The sequence below is a fragment of the Temnothorax nylanderi genome, unplaced genomic scaffold (genome assembly GCF_030848795.1).
Source record: "Temnothorax nylanderi isolate EJ_2023f unplaced genomic scaffold, tnyl_v1.0 TNYL_tig0035_pilon, whole genome shotgun sequence".
Classification (NCBI taxonomy): domain Eukaryota; kingdom Metazoa; phylum Arthropoda; class Insecta; order Hymenoptera; family Formicidae; genus Temnothorax; species Temnothorax nylanderi.
This window is the reverse complement of record NW_027249097.1, coordinates 1,007,981-1,033,539: the sequence shown is the minus strand read 5'-3', so window position 1 is coordinate 1,033,539 and position 25,559 is coordinate 1,007,981. Positions and strand designations below refer to the sequence as shown.

At 38.4% G+C, this 25,559-nt stretch overlaps 3 protein-coding genes and 1 long non-coding RNA gene across 10 annotated transcripts; 2 read left to right on the top strand and 2 right to left on the bottom strand.

The window, feature by feature from the left end:
- Window positions 1-53: 53 nt before the first annotated feature.
- LOC139771049 (putative divalent cation/proton antiporter TMEM165) lies at window positions 54-3,798 on the top strand. The gene is made up of 6 exons (XM_071703502.1): window positions 54-621; window positions 968-1,169; window positions 1,387-1,562; window positions 2,159-2,341; window positions 2,429-2,534; window positions 2,762-3,798. Exons 1-6 carry the CDS (start codon window positions 502-504, stop codon window positions 2,836-2,838), a joined length of 864 nt encoding a protein of 287 aa, XP_071559603.1. The 5' UTR covers window positions 54-501; the 3' UTR covers window positions 2,839-3,798.
- Window positions 3,799-4,041: 243 nt separating this feature from the next.
- LOC139771044 (protein mini spindles-like) lies at window positions 4,042-16,898 on the bottom strand. 3 transcript variants are annotated; one of them, XM_071703491.1, is made up of 21 exons: window positions 16,527-16,898; window positions 15,939-16,006; window positions 13,780-15,675; window positions 13,331-13,601; window positions 12,676-13,218; window positions 12,158-12,588; window positions 11,871-12,014; window positions 11,446-11,718; window positions 10,926-11,129; window positions 10,708-10,843; window positions 10,433-10,626; window positions 10,161-10,357; window positions 9,021-9,200; window positions 8,719-8,884; window positions 8,276-8,434; window positions 7,898-8,085; window positions 7,656-7,818; window positions 7,298-7,471; window positions 6,764-6,913; window positions 6,375-6,543; window positions 4,042-6,148 (listed from the first exon to the last, which is right to left on the bottom strand). In XM_071703491.1, the coding sequence occupies exons 2-21, from the start codon at window positions 15,993-15,995 to the stop codon at window positions 6,024-6,026; spliced, it is 5,820 nt and encodes a 1,939-aa protein (XP_071559592.1). In that variant the 5' UTR covers window positions 15,996-16,006; window positions 16,527-16,898; the 3' UTR covers window positions 4,042-6,023. The 3 variants fall into 3 exon arrangements, with proteins under 3 accessions (XP_071559592.1, XP_071559595.1, XP_071559593.1); XM_071703494.1 differs by having other exon boundaries at window positions 11,446-11,715; XM_071703492.1 differs by having other exon boundaries at window positions 16,638-16,898.
- On the top strand, window positions 16,623-18,796 carry LOC139771050 (uncharacterized). 2 transcript variants are annotated; one of them, XR_011717866.1, is made up of 3 exons: window positions 16,623-16,695; window positions 18,060-18,192; window positions 18,556-18,796. It is a non-coding gene; the product is annotated as an uncharacterized lncRNA (long non-coding RNA). The 2 variants fall into 2 exon arrangements; XR_011717865.1 differs by lacking the exon at window positions 16,623-16,695 and adding an exon at window positions 17,095-17,278.
- A 1,167-nt stretch (window positions 18,797-19,963) lies between these two features.
- LOC139771046 (protein mini spindles-like) lies at window positions 19,964-24,838 on the bottom strand. Of its 4 annotated transcripts, none has more exons than XM_071703499.1 (5): window positions 23,850-24,838; window positions 23,728-23,764; window positions 22,669-22,745; window positions 20,671-22,400; window positions 19,964-20,253 (listed from the first exon to the last, which is right to left on the bottom strand). In XM_071703499.1, exons 3-5 carry the CDS (start codon window positions 22,732-22,734, stop codon window positions 20,247-20,249), a joined length of 1,803 nt encoding a protein of 600 aa, XP_071559600.1. In that variant the 5' UTR covers window positions 22,735-22,745; window positions 23,728-23,764; window positions 23,850-24,838; the 3' UTR covers window positions 19,964-20,246. The 4 variants fall into 4 exon arrangements, with proteins under 4 accessions (XP_071559600.1, XP_071559597.1, XP_071559598.1 ...); XM_071703496.1 differs by having other exon boundaries at window positions 19,964-22,400; window positions 23,850-23,941; window positions 24,049-24,838; XM_071703497.1 differs by lacking the exon at window positions 23,728-23,764 and having other exon boundaries at window positions 19,964-22,400.
- Window positions 24,839-25,559: the final 721 nt, after the last annotated feature.

The following is a 25,559-nucleotide window of genomic DNA, read 5'->3' as shown; positions in this document are numbered from 1 at the left end:
TTCGTCTTCAACCAATCCCACGAGTAAATTAAATTTTGGAAAAATATCAAGAGAGAATTGTTTTCTTTTTGTTACGAGTCGGCCCGAATTTTTTTCTTTTTTTTTTTCGTGCCCGTTTGAGCGCGATGCTTCAAAGTTGAATTGAAATTATTGAGTTATATATTGTGTATCGATTTTTTAATTGTATACGCGTTAACTAATTAATTTAGTTAATTAATTCCGCTTTGTTCGTCAGGCTCCGCGAATCCATGTGGACGGGCCTTGATCAGTGCCGGCAACGTTTCGCCGCCTGATGAACCGATACGGCGCGGCGTGCCGAACCTAACCTTAACTGACCTTAACCTCCTCGTGGAATTGCAAATAAAAAAACAATATGGCGATCGCGGTATGATTTCTGTAGATTCGGAACGAGGACGATTTTTTTTTCGAGGTTATCTCAAGCGCAACGCCTGTCACGCACATCGTCCGCAATAGGAAATTTACACCTCGAAGTAACGCACGATGGGAGTCGAACGTTTAATTTATGCCTGTTCCCTGATTTTGACGATCTATCTCTCGGCCGTCGTCTGCGAGATCGAGCCGCGTTACGATGAGAAAATTCAATTGTCCGCGACGTCGACGGTAAGTTCCCGCCGAGAGAAATCTCGTGACTGCTTGTGATCCGTAAAAAAAAAAGAGCCTTATTTTTGTGAGAACAATTCCGTTGTCGGGAGAGATTCGAAGATTAACGTTTAAATCCTCAAATCCAAAAGATATTTGGTCCTAAGGCTTCTAACTTGAATCTTCAAATTTTGAAGAAATTTAAAAAAATATGGAAATAATTTTAGAGCTTCTCAAGCTAAACCTGAATGCTCTAAAAATCCTAAAACGTCCAAGCCCTATAAATTTTACATTATAAAGTTACAAGCTTTAGAAATAATGTTCTAAGTAAACTTTAAGCTTCTTTTAACTCATAAAATGTTTCCAGAAATTGCCGGAGTTTGTGTCTGAGAAGCCACAGGACAGGGTAGGCTTTCTCCATGCCTTCATAGCATCCTTGTCGGTGATCGTGGTATCGGAGTTAGGGGACAAAACGTTCTTCATCGCCGCTATTATGGCGATGAAGCATCCGAGGTTGACTGTATTCATCGGAGCGATAAGCGCTCTCGCGCTGATGACTATTCTGTCAGGTATCATCGCGATATAATAATATCCAGTAATTTCACGGACGGTATTATTGGATCGTTGCATGTATCTCGATTCTTTGAAGGTCTTTTGAGTGTCATAGATACAAGACTAACGTTTCAGATGCAGCATTCCTTATAGCAATGATTTGTAACTTACTCCTATGTCTAAATGAAATTGTCACAAGCGACAATTGTAATGTTAAGTGTCTTTTACTTCCAGTGGTGTTTGGATACGCCGCCACGATAATTCCTCGTGCGTATACCTACTACATTTCCACTCTTCTCTTCGCTCTGTTCGGATTAAAAATGTTACGAGACGGGTACTACATGTCGCCGACGGAAGCACAAGAGGAGCTAGAGGAAGTACAGTCTGACCTGAGAAAAAGAGAGGACGAGGTAAGCTTGCGAATTTTTCCAATTGTTTTATGTTCCTAAATCTGTCAGAAGCAACGCGATATTTTACGATTATACAGAGTATCTGAAAAGAATTATTAACTACGTGTAAAGATTAGACAGAATATTATAGATTTTATAGAAATATTGATATTGTATATAGTGTTGCATTATAAACACCCTCTTTTATTTCTTAAATTGAAAAAGATGAACTGTGATCAGTAATGCTTAAATTTAATTTGAACTAAACTCTATTTTGAGCATAGTGGTAAGAACTATCTGTGTTGAAGAATATAGAAGCATTTATATTTTTATCACAAAAATGTGACTGTCGTTGAAATATAAAATGCAGCATGTTTCGAGATTATTAATACGAGATTTGACTTAACAAAAATTTCATTTTAAATCATCTCATTGTACCTTCTGTTTAAATATATATAGCGACCTTCTCTATTCAATTATAATAAAAAAGAATTGCAGAGATACTCTGCTGAAAGAATTAATTTCCGCAGTGTAATAAAAGAGAGTTGTTTGTCTAAATGGTGCTTCTAACGTTTTTGCAGGAGGTTAAATAATCTTTTAAATGTCATCGCTTTCAGTATGAAAAGGAAACGACGAGTACCTTAGTTCAGGATCCCGAAACCGGAGTAATACGTAAGACCACTAAAAGTAGCGCGCTCATGCTGCTTTCTAGGATATTCCTTCAAGCATTCACCCTTACCTTTCTTGCGGAATGGGGCGATCGTTCTCAGTTAACGACCATTATCCTCGCGGCTAGAGAGGTACCTTAATGCAACGGTTTTACTGCAACAGTAACATCTTCACATCTTGTGTGTAACAGCACTCAGTCATAATCATGCTATTTTCAGGATGTTTACGGAGTTGTACTAGGTGGAGTATTGGGCCATTCGTTTTGTACGGGTCTAGCGGTTTTAGGAGGGCGTATAATAGCACAAAGAATATCAGTGAGAACAGGTAATTCGAATTATTTTACTGCGTACACGCAATACAGGGTATAAATTAATCACGATGTCAAGAGCTTGCGGGGAACTAATGAGTCTAAAGCCCCTTGCATAATAGGCGATAGCGATAGCGATAGCGACAACGACAAAGTTGCCGACAAGGCTTTGTCGCTGTCGCTGTCGCTATCGCTATCGCTATCGCCTATTGTGCAAGGGGCTTAATACTCTTGATATTTTCAGTGACCATTATTGGAGGTTTGGTGTTCCTATTATTTGCTGTAACGGCGCTCTTCGTCAACCCCGTAGAAGACGTTTGAGCATCTCTTCAGAAATTTTCAGTATTTGTATTGCTTCGTGAACGTTGTATATGGTGTATGTTGTGAGAGTATTGTATGTTTGTACAGTATGATCTGTCCTACAGAATTTTTGCAAAATCACGAAGTTAATCAGACATTGGCCAGTTTCGGCGAGCAAGAGAGCACTATCTTCTTAATATATATAAATTATATATAGGTGCTCGAGTACCGACGAGGAACCAAATTATTTCGCTAGCAATTAAATGATAGCGCGGACTTACAAACTCCGTATCTCTCATTTTTTTATTATCGATCATAAAAATGATCGAAATGTCGCATACTTGCCGTGAAGTTCCTCTGAGTTAAAAAATTCACTATTACTAAATTGATATATTCTACAAAATATTTTTTGCGCTAGTAATGTACTTCGTGATCTTTTAAACTATTTTGTAGTTAATATAAATGATAATATCGATTCGGGATTCAAAACATAGAAATCCTCGTAATGCGATAACAATTTGCCGAATTTGTGTACCTAACGTCTGCTTGTGTGCAGACATTGTAATACCATTACCCCCAACTGTACTTCATATAAATTAAGCTTTATTGCCTGAATCATATTTGTATATGCCATTTGTAAGATATTAAAGAGAATAATGTAATATATAATAATAATAGAACAATGTATCGGCGTAGTGCCGTACGGACGAGATTTTAACGAAACGAATACGACATAGGAATGTTTGTTCGTTTTTTAAATAGAACAAAGTTTCTCCAGTACAATAGAAATTGTAAATAGAATTTTCCCACCATATAACGCTAAAATTTTAAAAAAATAATGAGTTAAAGTTCATCTAGAGAAATCTATTTTAATTGTGATATATTGTATAAAAGAAAGAAGCTTATGTGCTGAAATAAAGTGAATATTGTAAAATAGATAAGCAAATACAAAATCGTTACGTGTAAATCATGTTATACGAATTTCCAATGTGTGTTATGTTTTCACAAATTTACCTTGACTCGAGAGATTGCGAACACTTCGTAGAGAATTGAAACACATTTTTTATGAAAGTATCGTGCCGCTTTAACATGATATGTAAAACTTAATTACCAGAAATTTATCGTAAAGCTGAAACTCTTGGAGTTTGATGCCGTCGAATATTATGGACGTATCGTAAGGGAAAGCGATTTGGAAGTTCGTGTTCTCTCGTTTTGTCGCACATATCAGCTTTGTCGAATATCATTTTTATTAGTGCATGTATATACATGTTCTATTTACACTACAGAATATAAGTCTTCGGAAAAAGCGGTATTATTCTCAAATATAGCAACTTCGAGTAAGATTTTCAGATAGTAAAGTAGATTCTATTTTTCTCCTTTTTTATATATTATTAGCTACGTTCCCTTCGTTATCTCTTCTTCGCACCGATAATAGAAAGGTGAATACGCTTTTCGCATCGTCAAGCCATAAAAAACTCGTAACTTAAAAATTTTATTAGTCACGAGAGTACCTTACCTAGTGATATTTATTCGCAAACAAGCGGAAAAATAATTGCAATGTCACTAGTAATCATAATTTGTAGTTATATAATGCATTTTACTTGTGATATAGTAATCAATATCACATTTAATATATAGTAAAAAATTAATTTAATTGCGCGACTGATTAATTCTTGCAAATTCTCTGTAAACACTGAAACTAATTTATTTGTGAGATTTAATCATTATATTCGTAATTGGTACCAGTCAAATTGCGTGAGACAATTTTTCGAAGTTATCAATATTAAAAACTTATCAACATTAGAATCCATATTCGAGATATTTCAAATAGATAAACTCTGACACTCTAATCCTGGGTATTCGAGATATTTCAAATAGATAAACTCGGAAACTCTAATCTTGGATTTTTTTAGTTATAAGCTTTTTACGGCTTAACATCGCTTTTTTTTATTACATCGAGTAATAAACATCGAAGTATCGATGCCGATTGTTAACTACTATCTTTTGATCCTATCCATAAATACTGACTGGGGTATGACAGTTTTTTGCGTCTTAATAAATAGAACAGATCGCTGTTGCCTTCGCAAAACTTCCTGGTTTTGTCTTCCATATAAAAAGGCTTGTGTGAAAGAAATAAATATCTGAAAGAAAAATAAATATTCTGACATTTAAACCTCGATAAGCACCAAATCTCTTTCAGTTTTCGGTACTGTATCTATACAATGTTTGAAGAAACATTTTAAAATCCAAAGATTTATAAGAGAACGAGACCTTTATATGAAGAAACGTCTAAAACCTTTTTTATATTTCGCATTAATTATACTGCAATGTTTTTTTATGCAGTGATATGAACCAAAAAGTCATATTGCTTTCTGTCTAAAGTTAATAATACATTGCATATTGCACTAGATTATATCGGTCCACCTATTATTCGAATCTTTCTTTTTTTTTTTCTTTTCAAGTGCAACTTTTCCAGATAATGCGAATGTCCAGGTAATATGCAACAACGTATCATTGTAAAGTTCTCTTCTCTTTTGCAAGAATATGAAATTCTGCGAAAATAACGACGATCTGATGATTTATGAATCTAATGAAGTTTAAATGAAACAAATTTATTTAGAAAACAGTGTAAAAAAAATACTAAATACTAAGTTAAACAACGTAAAATCAAATTATGCTACGACGAGAGTGACGCTCAAATCGTGCAAGTTTCGTATACTTATACATACATGTACCATTATATGATCAACCTTATATAATTAGTAACATTATTATTAACTATACATAACTGCTGTGGAAGAAACCAAATATCATTAGCATGCACGCATCGTCGTTACATTGCGAAAAACGCAACATTACTACGGTTAAAACGCAGAATCATTACGATGTAACACGTATCCGATGGCGCAGCTATATTATTCCCTACGATTCACGTTCGCTCAAGTCTTCTGCTAACATGTGCAAATCATTTAACTTAATTAACCGAGAGCAAGTAATCGGAACTGTGTAATCTCGCCGAAAACCGGAGATTCGTACGCAAAGCGACTGGTGGGTGGTTCATCTGAATGAAAATTCAGCGGTGGAGAACGCCATGGGATTGAACATTTCGAGAGACGCGAATAAATAAGTCGGACAAATATGCTCATCTTACATGTATATATGTATCGTGTCCCGCTTACCTAATTAACATACTTATGCTTGATCATTCACGGTGGATTCGGCTGGGAGGTCACTCTACATTGTGCTTCCAGGGCTCGGAGCTTCTCGAGCCTGTACATTGGATCCATCATGTCCTTCTCGTCAGCAACCACGGCCGAAGACTCGGTAGTTTCTGCATTATTTATTTTGCATATAATTAAATAATTAGAGACAATATTATTTTGTATGATTACATTACGCGCGAAATCGCCGGATTTCGAAAGTTCAAACGAAGTTTATGGATTTTTATCTTTATTTTTTTACATGCATTAAACGTCGTTTTGGTAATATAAATTGTTTTATATTCCGCAATATGCTTGCGGAAGGACTATTTAATGGACTTAACTAGCGCTGCTTACCCATAGAATATTGATTATGCGACAAAATAGTCTGGTTTTTTCGCGCCTGATCAATCTCCCTCAGTCCCTGTTCTATGAAGTCTTGGAAGAATTGATGGGATTTGACCAGAAACGGTTGTACGTCGGCCTCCGGATATTGAACTTTGAAATCGTATAACTGCACTAGGCCCTACGAAAAACGAATAAAAGTATGCTTCAAACTGTAAAAACGTCAAGAATTGTCAAATCTTAAGAGCTTAAGGAATGCGTATTGGCAATACATTTTAAAGTGCGAAATAAGTAAAAAAGATGTACTAATAATTTCTGCAAATATTTAATAATTTCCAGAATCCGAATATTTTAATTTACGTTATATTAAAAAAAATATTTATTTGTGTATGTATACATACCTCTTGCATGTGCTCTTTTGATCCAATTTTCTTGAATATTTCTGCCAATTGCTGACGAGTTGACTTGGACAAGTGTTTTGGTGCCCTTCCCACATTATTTGATTTTGGCGTCACCTTTGCTGTGGCATTAATCTCATCTGGCTTAAGACTCTATTGAGATAAATGTCATTAAATTAATTCCTGATTTATATAATTTGACATATCTACATATGATGACGTGGACATCATCAAGGAGAAGATATTGTTAAGATTATATAGAGAACGGTAAAAGTTAGAGAAAGAAGAGCGAAAAAGAAGGTTGGATTGAAACATAGAAGGTCAATGTGTAACAATATGTGCAATAGTTAGTTGTAAATTAGGATAGTAGTGTATGAATGGAAGGATGTAAACCAAGTCCACTTCTTGGCTATGTAGCTGAAGTTAATAATAATAAAAAATTGACATATCTACATGTAGTAATATTAATATCTAATATAAACGATACAATTATTTCAATATTTAAAAAAGTTATGTATATAATTATACGAAACTAACAGCAATTAATCTGATTAAGTAAGCCTGTAATTCAGATTCATTCGTATTGTTTATTAGCGTCAAGTGATTAAGTATCGAACTGCCTTTCACTCTAGTCATACTGTGAAGAACTGTCTTGATTGTCCGCAGCGGAGTATCGGACTTTCGTTTCTTCCACCATGTAGTAGGATAATCCTATAAAAATAAAATATATAATACATATAATGTTATCGCACTGAAATATTAATTTAAGACATAGAACAGCGCAATTACACCGTTTACTGACTTATTAGTAACTCATGTTAATTGCAAAATATGCACAATAGTAATCTTTTTTATGCATTCTCATTTACTTGAATAAGATGAGAAATTGCATTACCTTAAGAAAACGATGCACTTCCAAGAGTATTGTATCGTAATCTAAATCAGCGGCCCAATTTGACATTGTTTTCACTATTTTCCATAAGCATTTCATCACCAACTCTTCGTATTTCGAGGGAACATTTGACTCAGCGCAGGAATGAAGCAGCTTGATCAATACACTGGAAACAAACGTAATAAAATACATATAAAAAATTAAAATAAACAATATCACGTTATTGTTTCTCTTCTAAATCGTACCATATAATGGTGGTATGATTAGAATTGTCAATAATTTTCACCATGATGTTATTGATCACTCTGTAATACGCTGCAGCCTGATGCAAATGCTCCAACTTGTTTTCGGCCAACAAACTTATCATCTGATCTACTAATTCCTTCAATTGTATGAAAGGAACATTCTTCCCGAGAAATCCACTGTCATAAAACTGGAAAAAAAAAGATTTGTTTTAAATCGCTAATTAAAATTTTTTATGAAAGTCTAATTTAAACCTTGTATTAAAATTTCTTATCAGATGCTTTGTCAAAAATTGAATTTCAGTTCTTTCAATGTATATTAAATCGTTTATTGAAATATGTGATCTATGAATTAATGACATGTTTTTAAATTGCACTCACCACAAGTATAACCAGAAATGTGTTTCTAAAACCCCTGGACACATCCGCGTTTTCTTGACGTAACGGATACGTTTGCAATAGCTTTAATTGCATATTTACCGATCCGATAAATTTATCCTCCTTGGATTGCAAGGTAACCGCTTGATGAGATTTTAATAACTGTAATATAAAAAAATACTAATAGATATTTATACATATATTACGTAAGAATACAGAAAAACTTTGCAATTTTTAAAAAGCTTATTTTTTTTTATGTAACATTGATTTCTTCCGTAGACCAGGAAAATGAAATAAATGCCTAGAAAGTGCTAATTTTAATTGCATTCCCGTGCCAAAGATATGAATTTGAGAAAATAATTACAATGTTCAAAAGCTATACAGAATATTTTTCGAAAATTTCAAATACTTTTAACACATTCGAACGTCAAGAGAAAAATACAAACATTTTCTATTGCATTCATGGACTGTATCGCAGTGGGTAAATCCATACTGGCCATGGACAAGATGTTACGCTCAAGTGTGTCATCTTTACTGCTAGCAGTAGATACAGGTGATACAACGGACGATGATTTCGATACTAATAATTTCGGTGGCGAAATCGGTATCATTCTGAAAAGTTTAACGGAAAATTATAAATTTGTTTGATAAATTGCCTTAATAATAAACAATATTGAAGATCAAATAAAATAATAAATTATTTAAATATAATTAATAATCTATGATTTCACCATTAGGCTTAACTTACTGTGTTTTGGGCGGGTTCAACACATTAGCTGGAGGTTCGTTCAAATCTGATAAGCTGGGTTCCACTAATATCGGATTGCGATATTTCACTGGGGCACTCAGTTCGAGCCTCTGCAGAAAATCCATGTCTAGTCCGAAGGGACCTGAAGGAACCTTTGCTTGCAACGATGTAGGAGAATTCCTAAGAGACAAAGACACAAACGCATTGCATATAGATATGTCGACGAAGTCTTTGAAATTCAAAAGAATCACACATCACAAATTACATCAAATACACTACTACTTGGATACAATGTTGCTTAAAGATATCAAATAATTAAATTTATATATTGCATCAATATAAACAGTAAAAAATATTTTTTCTAATTTGCATTGAATAAAGTAACGTGAAGCAGGAAAAAGTACGAAATCCTCATTTATCAATTTATATTATCTAATATAATATACGTATCACTGTGATAAGTTGGAAAAACAATATGTTGTAAATAGATCATCATGCTGTAGAGTATTATTTGTTATTTTATAGCCATTTAAATCCCTGGAACCCTTTTGCATTTCCTGTTTCTGAAACGAACAGATGGAACCGTTCAAGATGTAGAAGAAAAAAAAAGAGAAAAAAGTGAGAAATTAAAATACAGAAACTGAAACTGAAATGAACAGATATATAAGTGAAAGTATTCGACAATAGACGAATTATTGTTAGCAGGATGCACGATACAATTCCGTGGCATTTCCCAGCACCAAGTTGTTAGAGCGCGCCGAAAAGACAGTCATGTAAATGATTAAAATGATTAAAAGCAACAAACGTTTTTAAACCATCTCGATCGGAAAGATGATTTTGCGTATTGGTTTCGCTGACAATTTCCTGGTCCGATTTTGAAGGAGATTCGGTTTTAACCACAGAAGACACTTGATCGTCCTCATTATTGTCAGTAGTGCTCGTGGCACATGCCCTGTGAATATGTTAAAAGCGAAGCACGTGCGAACATGAGTGATTTGGGAGATAATATTCCACGAGAAAATATTAAAGAAAAAAATAAAAATATATGATTAAAAAGAACGATTCCTTTTTTTTTTTTTTTTTAACAATCAGCACGATAGCAGCTGCAATTTTGTAGTATCATATGTAAAAATGACTCACAGCTCTGGTACTGTCTCCATTGGCTCGGCAATCTCTTCCTGTTCCTCTTCGTAATCCGCCTCCATGTCATCCGTCGGCGGGCTAGAAGTTGCGACCGCAGGCGTGGAGAGTCTGGTAGCGGATGCGGATTTTGTGGGCCGATTCTTCGCTGCTCTCTTGATTCGTTCGTCTAACAGGGACCTATCTTTCTCCGATATCTATACGCAGAATAATTGATTGATGTTTCCTCTTCTTAAGTTGTAGCTTAAATCAACTACATTCCACCTGCATACCTGTCCGATAAGCTTGAATACACGTTCCCCTTGAAGGAAGTAGGCCTGAACGATGCAGTTTAGCGCGGCGTTACGAACGGAATTGTCGCGATCTGCGATCTGCTTCGCAATTTCCTTCAACGCCACGGACGGGTTGGGTTGACAAACAGAAACTCCGTAATTTTCAATTAGCGATCCTAATTGATCCAGGCATTCTGCAAGCGCCGACACGTTTGCTTAATTCAAGTAACACTTTCGTAATATTTTGCATGGAAATCGAGAATCGAATCGTCTACCTGTTCGTTGTCGAGCATTCTTCGACTTCAAACCCTCCATTACGTACGAGAATAATTTGCTCACGGGATATACCAAAGCCATTTGCTTGAATAAAGCTCGTACGCCATTACGCACAGCATCCTTCGGGTCACCTATCTATTAATCAATATAGCAGATATAATAACATTATATGTAGAAAAAATGAATGAAGATAAGAAATAATACGAGATTAACGTACCTTGATAATGAGATAAGGTATAAACGACGCTGCTTCAGTTTCTAGCATGTGATACTGGTCTTCAATTAACATATTAAAGACCAATTGTAAGTAATCCAATCCTTTCAGAAGCACCGACGGATTAGTATCGAAAAATCGCAATGTCAACCATTTGAGAATGAGATCGAGATTAGACACCAATGCTTTGTTATTTCCAGAAAGATCCTGATAAAAGAAACATAAACAAGGTTAAGAATCGACATTATTAAACATGTACATGTATTTTACAAATGTTATTTTGCGATATAATATAAACATCTTTCAATTTTCAATTTACGCTTTTTAGAAGCCACAAATTTATGTAATTTGACATAAATGGCTTACTTTTACATAGTACAATTAAATTAACATTACTAAAGTTCGTCATAAAGAAAGAATATTAGATATTAATATTCTCTATATAAAATTTATCGTGAGATATTGAACAGAATACTGATTTTCTCATATTTTGATACATATTTTGATTCATATGTACACTTACCTCAGTAAGTGCTTCGATAGCTTTTAGATGATATCGAAAATCGGAATGAAACATGTTTGCTCTCAAAGTTTTATTGACGTTTGCAGCGGTCATAAGATCTTTCAGAAGCTCGACGAACTCTTCTCTAGGCGTGGTGAAGTTCCATTTGAGCACCTTCAACTTTTGCTCGTCAATCACACGCTGATGCTTGAGGTTGTTGACCACCAATAAAGGACTGGTGTCGACATCATCATCTTTCTTACGAGCGCTGCCCGGTTTTGATGACGCGCCCTTCTGAAACAACGTACGATTAACGATATATCGTAAAAAAGAAAAAACACCGTCTTTATAAAAATACTTAACAAAATCAAATTTTTTAAAGATTAGAGAGAGAGCTAACATTAATTCGCACAGGTTTGATTCGTTAGAATGTTTAGTTTTATTACCGACTTAACCACTTTCACTACTTTCGCGCCCTTCGCTCCCTTCTGGATATTGTCGTCTGACAGTTCTTTCTTAGGCAGAGGCTTTATAGGTAAACTAGGACGAGCTTTGTCCAGTGCGGCGATCACTCCTGTCCTCGATCCTGGCTGCAAAAATCACAATTTTCTTTACTATCGTCATAAGTGATACTAATCGTTATGTTGAACGGACAAATTTATTAAATTTTAATGTTATTACGAGTTATTGAAAGATCTATATATAGGGAACATTACGCAATTCGTATAAATACCTTCAGTTTTTCGGTTTGTCTGACCATCGCTTCATAAGAGAGATGAATCATGTAGCCAAGAACAGCTTCCTGAGCATTCTTTCGTACGTCCGAGTTACGATCCTCTAGATTAGCATACAAATAGGGAAGGCACACGAAAAGCTCCTCTTTGGAAATCTGTTTCACCGGGATCAAGGGCAATTTCTGCGCCAACCAGTTCCATAGTTCGGATCGCAACGTCGGTGAGCCTGTCTTCAATGCATCGCCTATCATCTCGCCATCAAAGAATTCCTTATAGCCGCACTGATCTCCCCATGTATTGATACAGGAAATCGCGGCCGCTCTGATCCAATTTTTGCTGTCACCCAGACATGACAGAAATCCGGGAAACAGAGCGCGAACGTGTTGCTTAACTGGTGGTCCAATAGCCGTCGCCAACGTCTCGCATATACCTAAAATACATTTACATTATTAGTTAATAAAGAATTTTTTTATTATTGATTAAGAATAATCGTGCAAAGTTAACATTAATTACTGACCTAGAGCTGCTTGTGCAATCTTGCTGTTACTGTCCACTAGACGCAGGGCCAAACCCTGCGGCAAATCGCCGATGGTCGACTTGATGAATTTCGCTTCGCTGAGCATAGTGTTCACCTTCTGCAACGCTTCGTTACGCACTTTCCAGTTTTTATCGGCAAGTTCGGTCAGCAGCGCTTCGGTGATCTGGGCGTTGATGTCAACGTGCGGGATCAGTTCGTTGAGATCCTGTTCGCTGCCCGCTTTCTTCTCCGCTGACTCATCCATGTCCTCCTCTTCATCCTCGGCGCTGATGGCGTTGGTCTTCTTGGACTTGGCGCCGCGAATAGACGCCGGTGGAATTTCACCGTTCCGCTTCTCACACTCTTGCTCGATCTGTTGCCGCAGCGCAGGCTTCTCGTTATCGAAAAACGCCAGCAGTGGTTTGCCCATGTAAAGATACAAAGTGCCTAGCAAGGTTATTGCGGCAGTGCGCACGCTAGGATTCGTCGCCGCCACTGCCTTCTTGATATTCTCCAACATAGACTTGATGTTGAGACCACAACCTGAGAGATAATTGGATAAATTAATAAATTTTGATATTTTGCATACATATATTTTATCTGTTTGCAATTAAATATTACAGCCAGTAAATCACAAAATTGAAACATTACGAACCGAACTCCGTGAGTCCCCGGCACAGCCACAACAGTGTCTCCTGCTGTACTTTAGGGTTCTTCTGATTGAACGCGAATGCCACTACCTCGTCCGCTACATACTCGAAGCTCATAGCCTCGGCAATCGCCAGCAAAGTGTCGGCGGCGATCGAACTGTTCTTCGCGTCCGCCAGCTTTTCCGCGATGTCCATGAGGCAGTACTCAGCCACGGTGGCTGTGAAGGGATGATTTTCCGCCAGGTACTTCACAATCTCTACGCGTAGTTTCAACACCTGAAAGTAGAAATTAAATTAAGTGTTTCACTATAAAAGCAGTTTTCAATTTTTTTTTTACAATTGAAATAACAACTAAAAATCAACTCTAAATTATAAATCAAATTTATTATCAATATCGAATAAATTATATTGATCTTAATTATATCTTTCATATCAATCTTAATCCCATTCTTACCTGGAAATTTGTGTCCTTGAAGCCAGGCTTTTTCGCCAAAGTCCGTACAATCACCTGGGCCGACACCTCCGCCGAATCCATCGTCTTGACGGTATCCGACAATTGCGTGACCGCGGCCAGACGCGTTTTCCAATTACCGTCCCCGAGACCGGTGATTACCTCGGCTGGCAAAAACTGCGCCGCCATCTCCTCAATCTCCTCTGGACTATAATTCTTCTCCATCTGAACTGCTTTCTTTGATGTCGCCAGATTCGTGAGCGACGAGGAACCGCCAGCTTTCTTAGTCGCTGCCTTCCTTCCGGCTGCGGTGTTGGGTCTTCTCGCGGCACTCGATTTGCCACTCTTCGAATTCTCCTTGCTCGCCTTGTTCGCTCGCTGCGATTCCACTTTAGCCGGAGCGGTGTTGGGTCGTTCCTGCTTCTTCGTACCACTCGTCACCTTGACGACTATCACTGCCTTATCCGCGCATTCTTTGATCTTCGTCATCTTCAGATTGTCAATATCTGTCAAGAATGGCATCATTGCCTTCTCACCGATCAGCTTCATCGCCGTGCCGAGCGCTTCAGCTGAATTATCACGTACTGTCGGATCCGGCTCGTTAAGCGTCTTCAGCAACGCGCCAGTGTAAGATTTGAGCAGCTTCTTGTTGAGATTCGCAGGTGGTGTATGCGCAAAACATCGAGCTAAGTACGCGGCCGTCTCGGCCTTCACGGCCGGGTTTTTGTTCTCCAAGGCGGCTAGAGTGTCCTCGAGAATGAGATCAATGCTTATGCTCTGGTAAATGGCATCGGCAGCCTCCCGCAATGCCTGCACCACTGATTGCTTCTTCTCGCGGAACTTCTCCAAAATGGTAGGTAAACAGGCGGTGGCATAAGGTTGAAATCGTTTCTTCAGACCCGCGGCCAGGTAAGCCAGACACTTCCCCGCGAGCGTGACCACCAGCACATTGGTGTCCTTCGAGATAATTTTTTTCAAGGCCCTTACCACGTCACCGTAGTCGCCGTTCTCCAGTTTCGGATTTTTGACGAGCGTTTCCAGCGCTTCCAGCGCCTCCTTCCGCTCCTGCCACTTCTTCGCCTCAACTTTTTCATAAAAGTCCTTCGGCAGCTTTGACAGAATGTCTACAGGCGATAATAGATCATACGGATCTATATCCGGGATTGAGGCACCGTCCGCGTCTTCATTGTCGTCCTCGCCGTTATCGCTCGCCGCTGCTGAATCGCCATTGTTGCCCATATTCTTCGGCTTCTGCGAGCGTAAATAGCGCGTAGGCACCACCTTCTCATCGGCGAGATTGCTAAACTCTGCCTCAAGCTCCGTGATATGCACCGGTTTCAATGTGTTCAACTGCTGCTTCAGGCGATCGCCCACCCATCGATACATCTCCACCACCATAACTTTGCCCTCCTCTCGCACTGTCTTGTCCCTGTCTTCTAGAAAGCTTGCTATCTTCTTTATCAGTGGCTTCAAATTGATCACTTTAGATCCAAACTCCTTGAGCGCCAGCGTCAAGGTGGCGATGCACGCCGAAACGATTTTCGGATTCTTTGCCTCGGTGCCCTTCAGCAGCTCCTCCTGCACCGCCTCGTGCTTCTCGATCTCGATATACATCAGCGTGATTTGCACAGCCAGTTCCTTCGTCTTCGCTTTAGGCGCGGCGATGCATTTGGACACGATGCCGTTCATCACCTCGATGACTATCTTGCCGGCGATCGCGGCATTCTCCGCGAAAGCCAGGGTCGCTTCCAGACCCTTCTCCTGCGCGGCCGCATTACTATCTACCACGAACTTCTTGATGAAGCCAATGTACTTGTTCCACTCTGGGGACTTCTCGTCATCGATGCACTGGAACGTCTTCACGCACTCCTCATATCCATGTAAGCGTGCTCGCCAGGACTACGCAATATCGTATAGAATATTAGTTACTTAAACCGATACATTGAACTTATTCTAAAGGTATTAATTTCTTGTATGTACAGTATCTACATTTGACACTAAAATAAAAATTTATTCATATGTTTATATATCCAGATTAAAATATTGTAGACTGTTCAATCACGATTAAGTTTACAATATGTTCATTGAATTAGTGAAAAAAATACAACTTGACAAATGTAGGATGTGAAAAATACTACAAATATTTTGAATGTGGTCAGTACCTTATGCGCACAACGCTCCTCCAGGGGCAATTTCATATATTCGGTATCCTGTTCCATGATTGATTATTCTGAAAGAATGACTCATTTGGGATATCCCTTTCGTTTCGTTGGAAGTAACATCAAGCTAACGTAAAGGATCCATATGTTTTCTCATATCGACGAAGTATGACAATTCAAAATAAACACGCAAATGTACAATTCTGCAATAAGTGAAAGTTTGACACACGCCTAGCCAGAGCGCACAGACAAATAGCACCGAATTGAACAATCAGATTTCAATTAAGGGTCTGTTTTCTATTACTGAATTGGCCGTGCTAGGTCAGAGTTTCTTTTTCCTTCCAATATAGAGTAAAAAAGATAAACTCTGACCTAGCGCAGCCAGTTCAGCGACAGAAAACAGAGCGTAAGAATCTCAAGTGACAAATTAAACAAAGGACTCCTCACGAACCCTTTTCAAAATAGAGCTGAAAATTGGAAGGGTAAGTGTGTAACGTTAAATACACAAAGTCGATTTTCCTTCGGTCTAACACGAGAGATACTCTCGCGCATTTATTTTACACGCTGGAGAAACGACGGTTTGGAAAATACCTGTCGGCCGGCGAGTGTCGTCACTGGTGGAATAACCGAAAAAGGAATTATCGGCGCCGAGTTTCGACACCGCGCTCCGGCGGACGGTGTCCCCCGTCGTCGCGCGCTTACCTCAGTAGCGGGCTAGCGGGGCAACGGCATAGAAGTCGACGAGCAGCGGAAGGCGGAGGTAAAAACCAGCGGCCGAGAAAAAGCGCGCGACGTCGTCGCGACGAACGCGCGCTGAAACGAGAGGAAGGCGCGACACCGAGAGCGAGCGCAAGCGTGACCGCCGGACGACCGCGATTCCGCGACTGTCTCACGCGGCCATTAAATCCGTCGCGTCGGATTTTCAAATGTACATGCCCCGTGTGTAACTGTCAAAGGTGAACGCAAACAAAACGGTGGTGGTGCGTGTATCTAGAGCGGCGAAACGGCTTCCCGGTGAGCCGTTCGATGAGACGAGTTTGGCGTCGCGCCGACAGGTGGCGCGAGATACGACCTCGTAAAGGCCCGTCCACACGATTCGCACACGTGGCCGGAAATGAACGTTCTTTATAAAGAACTTCTACAATCGGCGTCAATAAATGCCTTCCAATTTCCGACTGAAGTTAGCTGTGTTCTGGGATTTCTGTAGTGCACGTGCACTATAGGCAGCTAACTTCAGGTGGAAGGCATTGATGTCGTGTCACGTGTACTGTACATGAAATCGTTCAAATTGTTTGCATTTTTTATTTCGTGAAGACTCTTTAATTTCAAGTGCAATTGAAAAGGTTTGTGAGTCATCCAGACAATTTTAATTAAATATCTATAAACTCGGTAACTAGCCAAAAAATAGATTTTTAATTTTTATCAAACCTTTCTTTTTACGCGAAAATACATCGATTGAGTATATCATCCCTAATCCCTCCAACGTTTTTTCCGCCACTTATTTAAGGGACGCGAAAGTGCATGTGTTATATATATATATATATAAAATAATGAACATTTATTCAGGGATCTTATTTTTAGATAAAGTAAAGATAACTGAAAACTTTTTAGATAACTTTACAGCTCGATGTTGATCTTTCTCTCTCACTCTTACAGCAAAAGTAATGAGCATCATATGTGTTATAATATATGTTTATTTCATTTAAGCTTTTATTTCATCCGGCTATAATTGGCAAGTAATCACCGTGACGATTCGACCATTGGTTTTGGTCCTGTATTCGTCAAGACGTTAATAATCTTTGATACTTATATATATATATAAGCATCTCATTTTTAAAATAATTTAAATTAAATTAAATTAAATTATTTATTAAATTAAATTATTAAATTTATTGCGAAAAATATTACCTCAGCCAGGGTTCGACCGTGGAATCTCCCTCATTCCGTGTAGGGCGTCGTACCAAAGAAAGTATCAAAGATTATTAACGTCTTGACGAATACAGGACCAAAACCAATGGTCGAATCGTCACGATGATTACTTGCCAATTATAGCCGGATGAAATAAAAGCTTAAATGTTTATTATATTGTTGGCAATTTACGAATGTACTTTATGTTTATTTCAGTTGAATCAGAACAATCCGTAATCGGGGAACAATTTGCTGGGCAACAAGTAGTCGCTTCGGACGTATCTCTTCCTTCAAATTCCAATATTTAGTATGGCCGAGGACATCTATTACGAGATTAAAAAGTACATTGGTACGTAATTTCAATAACATCAAAAGATTCATTAAAGCCAATGTTGTAGTCAATTCATTAAAATCAGTTTTGTAGTCAATTTCCAAATATTTCGTTACTAATATCATTGCTTTTTTTAAATGAGAATATAATGAATTATTTTATCCTTATTTAACATTCGGTAAACAAGGATGAAATGATTTACTGTATTACATTGTGTCAATGTACACACTATATCTGTATTTCTTGCTGGAATATGGGGCATTTTCATGGTTCAATTAATTTTTTGAAAAGTAATAAAGTCATATTTTTTTTCTTTTTAAGTTAATCTGTACTTGAGTTCTAAGAGTGATTTTTCCATTATATGATTTTTTCGAATGACAGACGAAACCCGACGAGAGCGGAACAGCAACACAAGTGGAGCTCCAATTCCTACAGCAGCAGCACATCCACCAACAGATGATTTTTGCAATAAATAATGACAGATTAATTAATTAAAATCTGCGATTTGGCGAGAGGAAATAGCCCAGTGTTTATGGTTGCTAGACGTACTTATCAGACACTTTGTACATGAAAAATATAACGAAAAATATATTGCAAAATTTCTTGCCTGATCGTAGGAGGATACCTCTTGTTGCTCCTTTACATCTTGCATGGCGTCAAGAAATCGCCCCTGTTGTCCTTCTATTTTACAGAAAATTATAAAACGCGTGACTAATTTTCTTATACATGTAGATTTGCTTAAAAAAGAAAATGTTAAAACTATAAATAAAAATGGTCAAATCATGGTTGCGTTAATATCGCGCACTGTTTATTCGCATCGCTATTATCGCATTCATCTTTTGTAATTTATACAGCTACTCAAATGTCACCACTTTGTATCTACAAAGTTCTGTCCGTGTGAACATCGTCCATAGATTTCTCCCCACCAATTCGGAACAAATAAAATTTTATCGATCGCCATTTTTTTCGCGTCTCTGGAATTAAATAATCGAACGTCGCAATCTGATTCCATTCCATTTATGTTACAATTATAGAATTTACATCGCTCACGATTTTTGCACAATTCACCTACGCTCAATGGGACACTTAAAAATTATTAAATTTATATTGTTCGATTTAAATTCAAGTCGATTAAGTACACGTCGCATGAAATTAATTCACTTGAATTATCCCCAGATGCAAAGTCTACGAGAATGTCTCTCCTTTCGTTCCCCGGCACAACGTTGAAGATTATGTGTCGCACGTAATTTCGAATACATTCGAATTAATACAAATCGAGCAGCAAACGATAGCCTGTACATTTCCCCGATTAAATTCGTTCGGAGAACGAAGTCGCGAGGAAGGAAAAGCCGTCGTCGAGAGAGAGAGAGAGAAATTCCAGGGTGTATATAGCGGTCATGAAAACCTGGAAATGTCAGGAAATTTGCGGGCTCCTGGAAAAGACATGGAAGTCTTGGAATTTTGTGACTTTTCTGGAATTTTGTTAAATCTTTAAAAAATGACATTTTCTGTCCTTTTTTTACCTACAGAAGTGTATAGCGGTCATGGAAATCTTCCAGGTTTCCATGACCGCTATGCACCCTGATATTTAGAGGGACAACAAAAGAAAAAGAATTGTAAGAGAACTTGTATGATACAAAAATAGAATGGATATAAAGTGAAGCTGATGTATCATTTTATGTCCTTTTTTTATCTAAAGAAGTGTACAGCAGTCATGGAAATCTTCCAGGTTTCCATGACCGCTATACACCCTGGATTCGATGATGTTTCTGAGAAGTTAGATAAGATGTATTTTTTGAAAAGTTTATTTATCCCTAAGAGATATACAAAACAAACATTTCTTCTCGTGTAACTATCATAATTCCCCTAGCAGTACAACACAGGAAATTCATGTCATAATCCTTCTCGAGAGATATTCCGCTTCTTCCATCTTTTTCCCTTGCTTCCTTTTCCCATCATTTTTTCCTGCCTCTTTATTCATTCAATTGTTCTTCCCCATTGACACGGATACACCGTGTCTCACACAATATCAGTTACAATCCGCGCTCACCTCTTTTCTTCTTTTTCCCCTTTTACAACCTATATGTTAAAATATGTTAAAATTATACACATCTGCAAATCGGTATTAAAATATTACAATTTGATATTTTACAGTCGTTTGTCATCCGCGTCTCTAACTCCCTCTAAGAAAACAGGTTCCTTTTTTTCGCCACACGTTCTGCTCGTCGTCATCAATCGTTAAAAATCCGTATTTTTTGTCTTTTTTTCGTTTTTTTTTTCGTTTGTTCCGTTTTACGTCGACAATGCGAAACAATGTGCTCTGGGGGAGGGGAGGGAAAGGGAAGGGGTGGCGGGAGAGGGACAAAGAGAGATTTTTTTAAACGTATTTGAGAAAAAGTAACGATAAGTTTTTCCGTTTCGGGCCGAATGTGTATCGAGAATGCGAGTGTGTCAGTCAGTCCCAATCATAAGAAAGCCTCTAAGAATTTAACTTGCCACTCTTCGAGTTCTCCTTGCTCCGCCTTGTTCGCTCGCTGCGATTCCACTTTAGCCGGAGCGGTGTTGGGTCGTTCCACTCTTCGAAAAGCCTCTAAGAATTTAACTTGCCACTCTTCGAGTTCTCCTTGCTCCGCCTTGTTCGTTCGCTGCGATTCCACTTTAGCCGAAGCGGTGTTGGGTCGTTCCACTCTTCGGAAAGCCTCTAAGAATTTAACTTGCCACTCTTCGAGTTCTCCTTGCTCCGCCTTGTTCGCTCGCTGCGATTCCACTTTAGCCGGAGCGGTGTTGGGTCGTTCCTGCTTCTTCGTCCCACTCGTCACCTCGACGACTATCACTGCCTTATCCGCGCATTCTTTGATCTTCGTCATCTTCAAATTGTCAATATCTGTCAAGAATGGCATCATCGCCTTCTCACCGATCAGCTTCATCGCCGTGCCGAGCGCTTCCGCTGAATTATCACGTACTGTCGGATCCGGCTCGTTAAGCGTCTTCAGCAATGCGCCGGTGTAAGATTTGAGCAGCTTCTTGTTGAGATTCGCAGGTGGTGTATGCGCAAAACATCGAGCTAAGTACGCGGCCGTCTCGGCCTTCACAGCCGGGTTTTTGTTCTCCAAGGCGGCTAGAGTGTCCTCGAGAATGAGATCGATGCTTATGCTCTGGTAAATGGCATCGGCAGCCTCCCGCAATGCCTGCACCACTGATTGCTTCTTCTCGCGGAACTTCTCCAGAATGGTAGGTAAACAGGCGGTAGCATAAGGCTGAAATCGTTTCTTCAGACCCGCCACCAGGTAAGCCAAACACTTCCCCGCGAGCGTGACTACCAGCTTTTTGGTGTCCTTCGAGATAATTTTTTTCAATGCCCTTACCACGTCACCGTAGTCGCCGTTCTCCAGTTTCGGATTCTTGACGAGCGTTTCCAGCGCTTCCAGCGCCTCCTTCCGCTCCTCCCACTTCTTCGCCTCAACTTTTTCATAAAAGTCCTTCGGCAGCTTTGACAGAATGTCTACAGGCGACAATAGATCATACGGATCTATATCCGGGAATTCTGAATCGCCATTGTTGACTATATTCTTCGGGTTCTGCGAGCGTAAATAGCGCGTAGGCACCACCTCCTCATCGGCGAGATTGTTAAACTCTGCCTCAAGCTCCGTGATATGCACCGGTTTCAATGTGTTCAACTGCTGCATTAGACGATCGCCCACCCATCGATACATCTCCACTACCATAGCTTTGCCCTCCTCTCGCACTGTCTTGTTCCTGTCTTCTAGAAAGCTTGCTATCTTCTTTATCAGTGGCTCCAAATTGATCACTTCAGATCCAAACTCCTTGAGCGCCAGCGTCAAGGTGGCGATGCACGCCGATTTCTTTTTCGGATTCTTTGCCTCGGTGCCTTTCAGCAGCTCCTGCTGCACCGCCTCGTGCTTCTCAATCTCGATATACATCAGCGTGATTTGCACAGCCAGTTCCTTCATCTTGGCTTTAGGCGCGACGATGCATTTGGACACGATGCCGTTCATCACCTCGTTGACTATCTTGCCGGCGATCGCGGCATTCTCCACGAAAGCCAGGGTCGCTTCCAGACCCTTCTCCTGCGCGGCTTCATTTCTATCTACCACAAACTTCTTGATGAAGCCAATGTACTTGTTCCACTCTGGAGACTTCTCGTCATCGATGTCCTGGAACGTCTTCACACACTCCTCATATAGATGTAAACGTACTCGCCAGGACTACGCAATATCGTACAGAAAATTAGTTACTTAAACCGATAGATTGAACTTATTCTAAAGGTATTAATTTCTTATATGTACAGTATCTACATTTGACACTAGAATAAAAATTTATTCATATGGTTTATATATCCAGATTAAAATATTGTAGATTGTTCAATTACGATTAAGTTTACAATATGATCATTGAAGTAATTAGTGAAAAAATTATAACTTGACAAATGTAGGATGTGAAAAATACTACAAATATTTTGAATGTGGTCAGTACCGGGTCCGCACAGCTCCTCGCCAAGGACAATCTGGACAATATCGTATATTCGGTGTCCTGTTCCATGATTGATTATTCTAAAAAAATGACTTATTTGAAATATCCCTTTCGTCTCGTTGGAAGTAACATCAAGCTAATGTAAAGGATCCATATGTTTTCTCATATCGACGTAGTATGACAATTCAAAATAAACACGCAAATGTACAATTCTGCAATAAGTGAAAGTTTGACACACGCCTAGCCAGAGCGCACAGACAAATAGCACTGAATTGAACAATCAGATTTCAATTAAGGGTCCGTTTTCTATTACTGAATTGGCCGTGCTAGTTCAGAGTTTCTTTTTCCTTCCAATATACAGTAAAAAAGATAAACTCTGACCTAGCGCAGCCAGTTCAGCGACAGGACTTACAAACGAAATTCACTTGATTTACGAACGAAATACACTTAGAAAAATTAAAACTGATCAAATTTAGTAATTTCTGTCGGCTAGCTTCATAGAGTTATGAAGCATAAAAAGGCGGCAGCGTATCATTTTTAAATAATTAAAATTCTTTAAGAAATAGAACAGTTTCTTACAATTTTCTTACAAGATAGAGAAAGTTTTCTTTGCATTTAAAATATTACAAGCACATGTCCTTTTTTTTTAAGTAAAATTAGATTTTAATGTATATCATTATTAAATAATTAAATATTTTAAAGAAAAAAGTTCCTTCAAATTCTTTAAATAAAATATAGAAATATTTCTTTCTAATTCTGAGATATCGTGAGCACGTGCTCTCTGTGTTTATTTATCACCACGTGAGCACCAAAGAAGAAATGAGAAAAATTGCAAAAATTACTCATCGCTGCACTTACGTTTAACTTTTCTAAGTAACTAATATTTTTTAAGAATAATGTATATTTTTTTATCATTAATATATTTTAAAATATATCAATATATGTAATAGCGATTATAAGTCAAACATATATATGAATATAGCGAATAAAGAAAATTATCGAAACTTTGACGGAAGCTGAATTAAAAATTAATCGGAAAAACTAATCGATTTTTATACTCACCAATTGTTTATGTGTGTGAAGCGGGTTTGATTTTTTTCTGTATAAAATAAAAAATTAAGAAAGAGAGAACATGCGGGAATACGTGGTGAGCACACACTTCTACAGACTTCTCTATAACGTACCAGACTGCGGGTGCTGCGAACTGCGAACCTGCGAGCAGTGCGAGCACGGGGTGGCACGGGGTACCATGGGGTTGAAAAAGTGAATCTGTGAACTTAAGGAGGGGGCGAATGGGAGTGAAGCACTGGTGGGGACTGGAGACCACGTGGGGACTTGTGCCCGTTCTCTAGCTAGGTAGCGATCATGTAACTTTTTGCTTACAGCGGAAACGTGAAAAGTGAAAAGTTTCATGTAACTATGGGCCGGTTTCACCATCTCCGATTAACTGTAACCTTCGATTAAACTCACTCTTCGTCTCTTTCCAATAAGGGGGACAGTTAGAAAGAGATGAAGAGTGAGTTTAATCGAAGGTTACAGTTAATCGACGTTGGTGAAACTGGCCCCATCTCTTTCTATTGGTGTTGAATAGAAAGAGATAAACTTTTCACTTTTCACGTTCCGTCCTAGGGGAAAAGATACATGATCGATGATCGATCCCCTAGACTGAAAGATGATGATCCTACTCGCAGCTCATCCGACTACGGTCGTCCGTCTACACTGCACAATTTTAAGTTGTTTTAGGTTGGCAAGATTGAAAGCTAACTTCAGTATGATTGGGCGCGTTCAGCAGAACAAACCGCTCAGTAGCAATCGAACGTGATTGGCTCTTACTTTTAGACCCAACAAATCAACGTAGCGTGTTGATAAGACGACACTCAACAGTTGTGTCTGCTGAACGCGGCCATTGTTACCCGTCTACACCACGAGGATACCTCTTGTTGCTCCTTTACATCTTGCATGGCGTCAAGAAATCGCCCCTGTTGTCCTTCTTTTTTACAGAAGATTATAAAACGCGTGACTAATTTTCTTACACATGTAGCTTTGCTTAAAAAATAAGATGCTAAAACTATAAATAAAAATGGTCAAATCATAGTTGCGTTAATATCGCGCACTGTTTATTCGCATCGTTATTATCGCATTCATCTTTTGTAATATATAGAGCTACTCAAATGTCACCACTTTGTATCTGCAAAGTTCTGCCGTGTGAACATCGTCCATAGATTCCTCCCCACCAATTCGAAACAAATAAAATTTGATCGATCGCCATTTCTTTCGCGTTTCTGGAATTAAATAATCGAACGTCGCAATCTGATTTTCCATTCCATTTATGTTACAATTATAGAATTTACATCGCTCACGATTTTTGCACAATCCACCTGCGCTCAATGAGACGCTTAAAAATTATTAAATTTATATTTTTCGATTTAAATTTAAGTCGATTAAGTACACGTCGCATGAAATTAATTCACTTGAATTATCTCCAGATGCAAAGTTTACGAGAATTTCTCTCCTTTCGTTCCCCAGCACAACGTTGAAGATTATCACAATTAAGAATTTTAATCGACTATATACTGGCAATGATTATAATCGTGGCAACGATTATAATCCTTTTCGTGACAAATCGTCACCGCGTTTCGACCAAGGATTCTGGTCGTTCTTAAAATAGATGTGATTTTAAATGCTTATATATATTAGCATCTTAATCAAATAATTACATTCATTGCGAAATTCTTAATTGTGTTAATTATCATCTGGCGAAATAAATGATACTATTCTGTTGAAGATTATGTGTCGCACGTAATTTCGAATACTTTCAAATTAATACAAATCGAGCAGCAAACGATAGCCTGTACATTTCCCCGATTACATTCGTTCAGAGAACGAAGTCGCGA

Excerpts from the sequence above, each read along its gene's own strand:
- LOC139771044 (XM_071703491.1), bottom strand. The coding sequence starts at position 15,995 with ATGGAACAGGATACCGAATATATGAAATTGCCCCTGGAGGAGCGTTGT. Across the intron at positions 8,885-9,020 it reads TTGAACCCGCCCAAAACACA|AATGATACCGATTTCGCCAC; the intron begins GTAAGTTAAGCC and ends TAAACTTTTCAG. Across the intron at positions 8,086-8,275 it reads CATTTCTGGTTATACTTGTG|TTTTATGACAGTGGATTTCT; the intron begins GTGAGTGCAATT and ends TTTTTTTTCCAG.
- LOC139771049 (XM_071703502.1), top strand. The coding sequence starts at position 502 with ATGGGAGTCGAACGTTTAATTTATGCCTGTTCCCTGATTTTGACGATC. Across the intron at positions 1,170-1,386 it reads GCTGATGACTATTCTGTCAG|TGGTGTTTGGATACGCCGCC; the intron begins GTATCATCGCGA and ends TTTTACTTCCAG. Across the intron at positions 1,563-2,158 it reads TGAGAAAAAGAGAGGACGAG|TATGAAAAGGAAACGACGAG; the intron begins GTAAGCTTGCGA and ends CATCGCTTTCAG.
- LOC139771046 (XM_071703497.1), bottom strand. The coding sequence starts at position 22,734 with ATGGAACAGGACACCGAATATACGATATTGTCCAGATTGTCCTTGGCG. Across the intron at positions 22,401-22,668 it reads CGAGGAGCTGTGCGGACCCG|TCCTGGCGAGTACGTTTACA; the intron begins GTACTGACCACA and ends GATATTGCGTAG.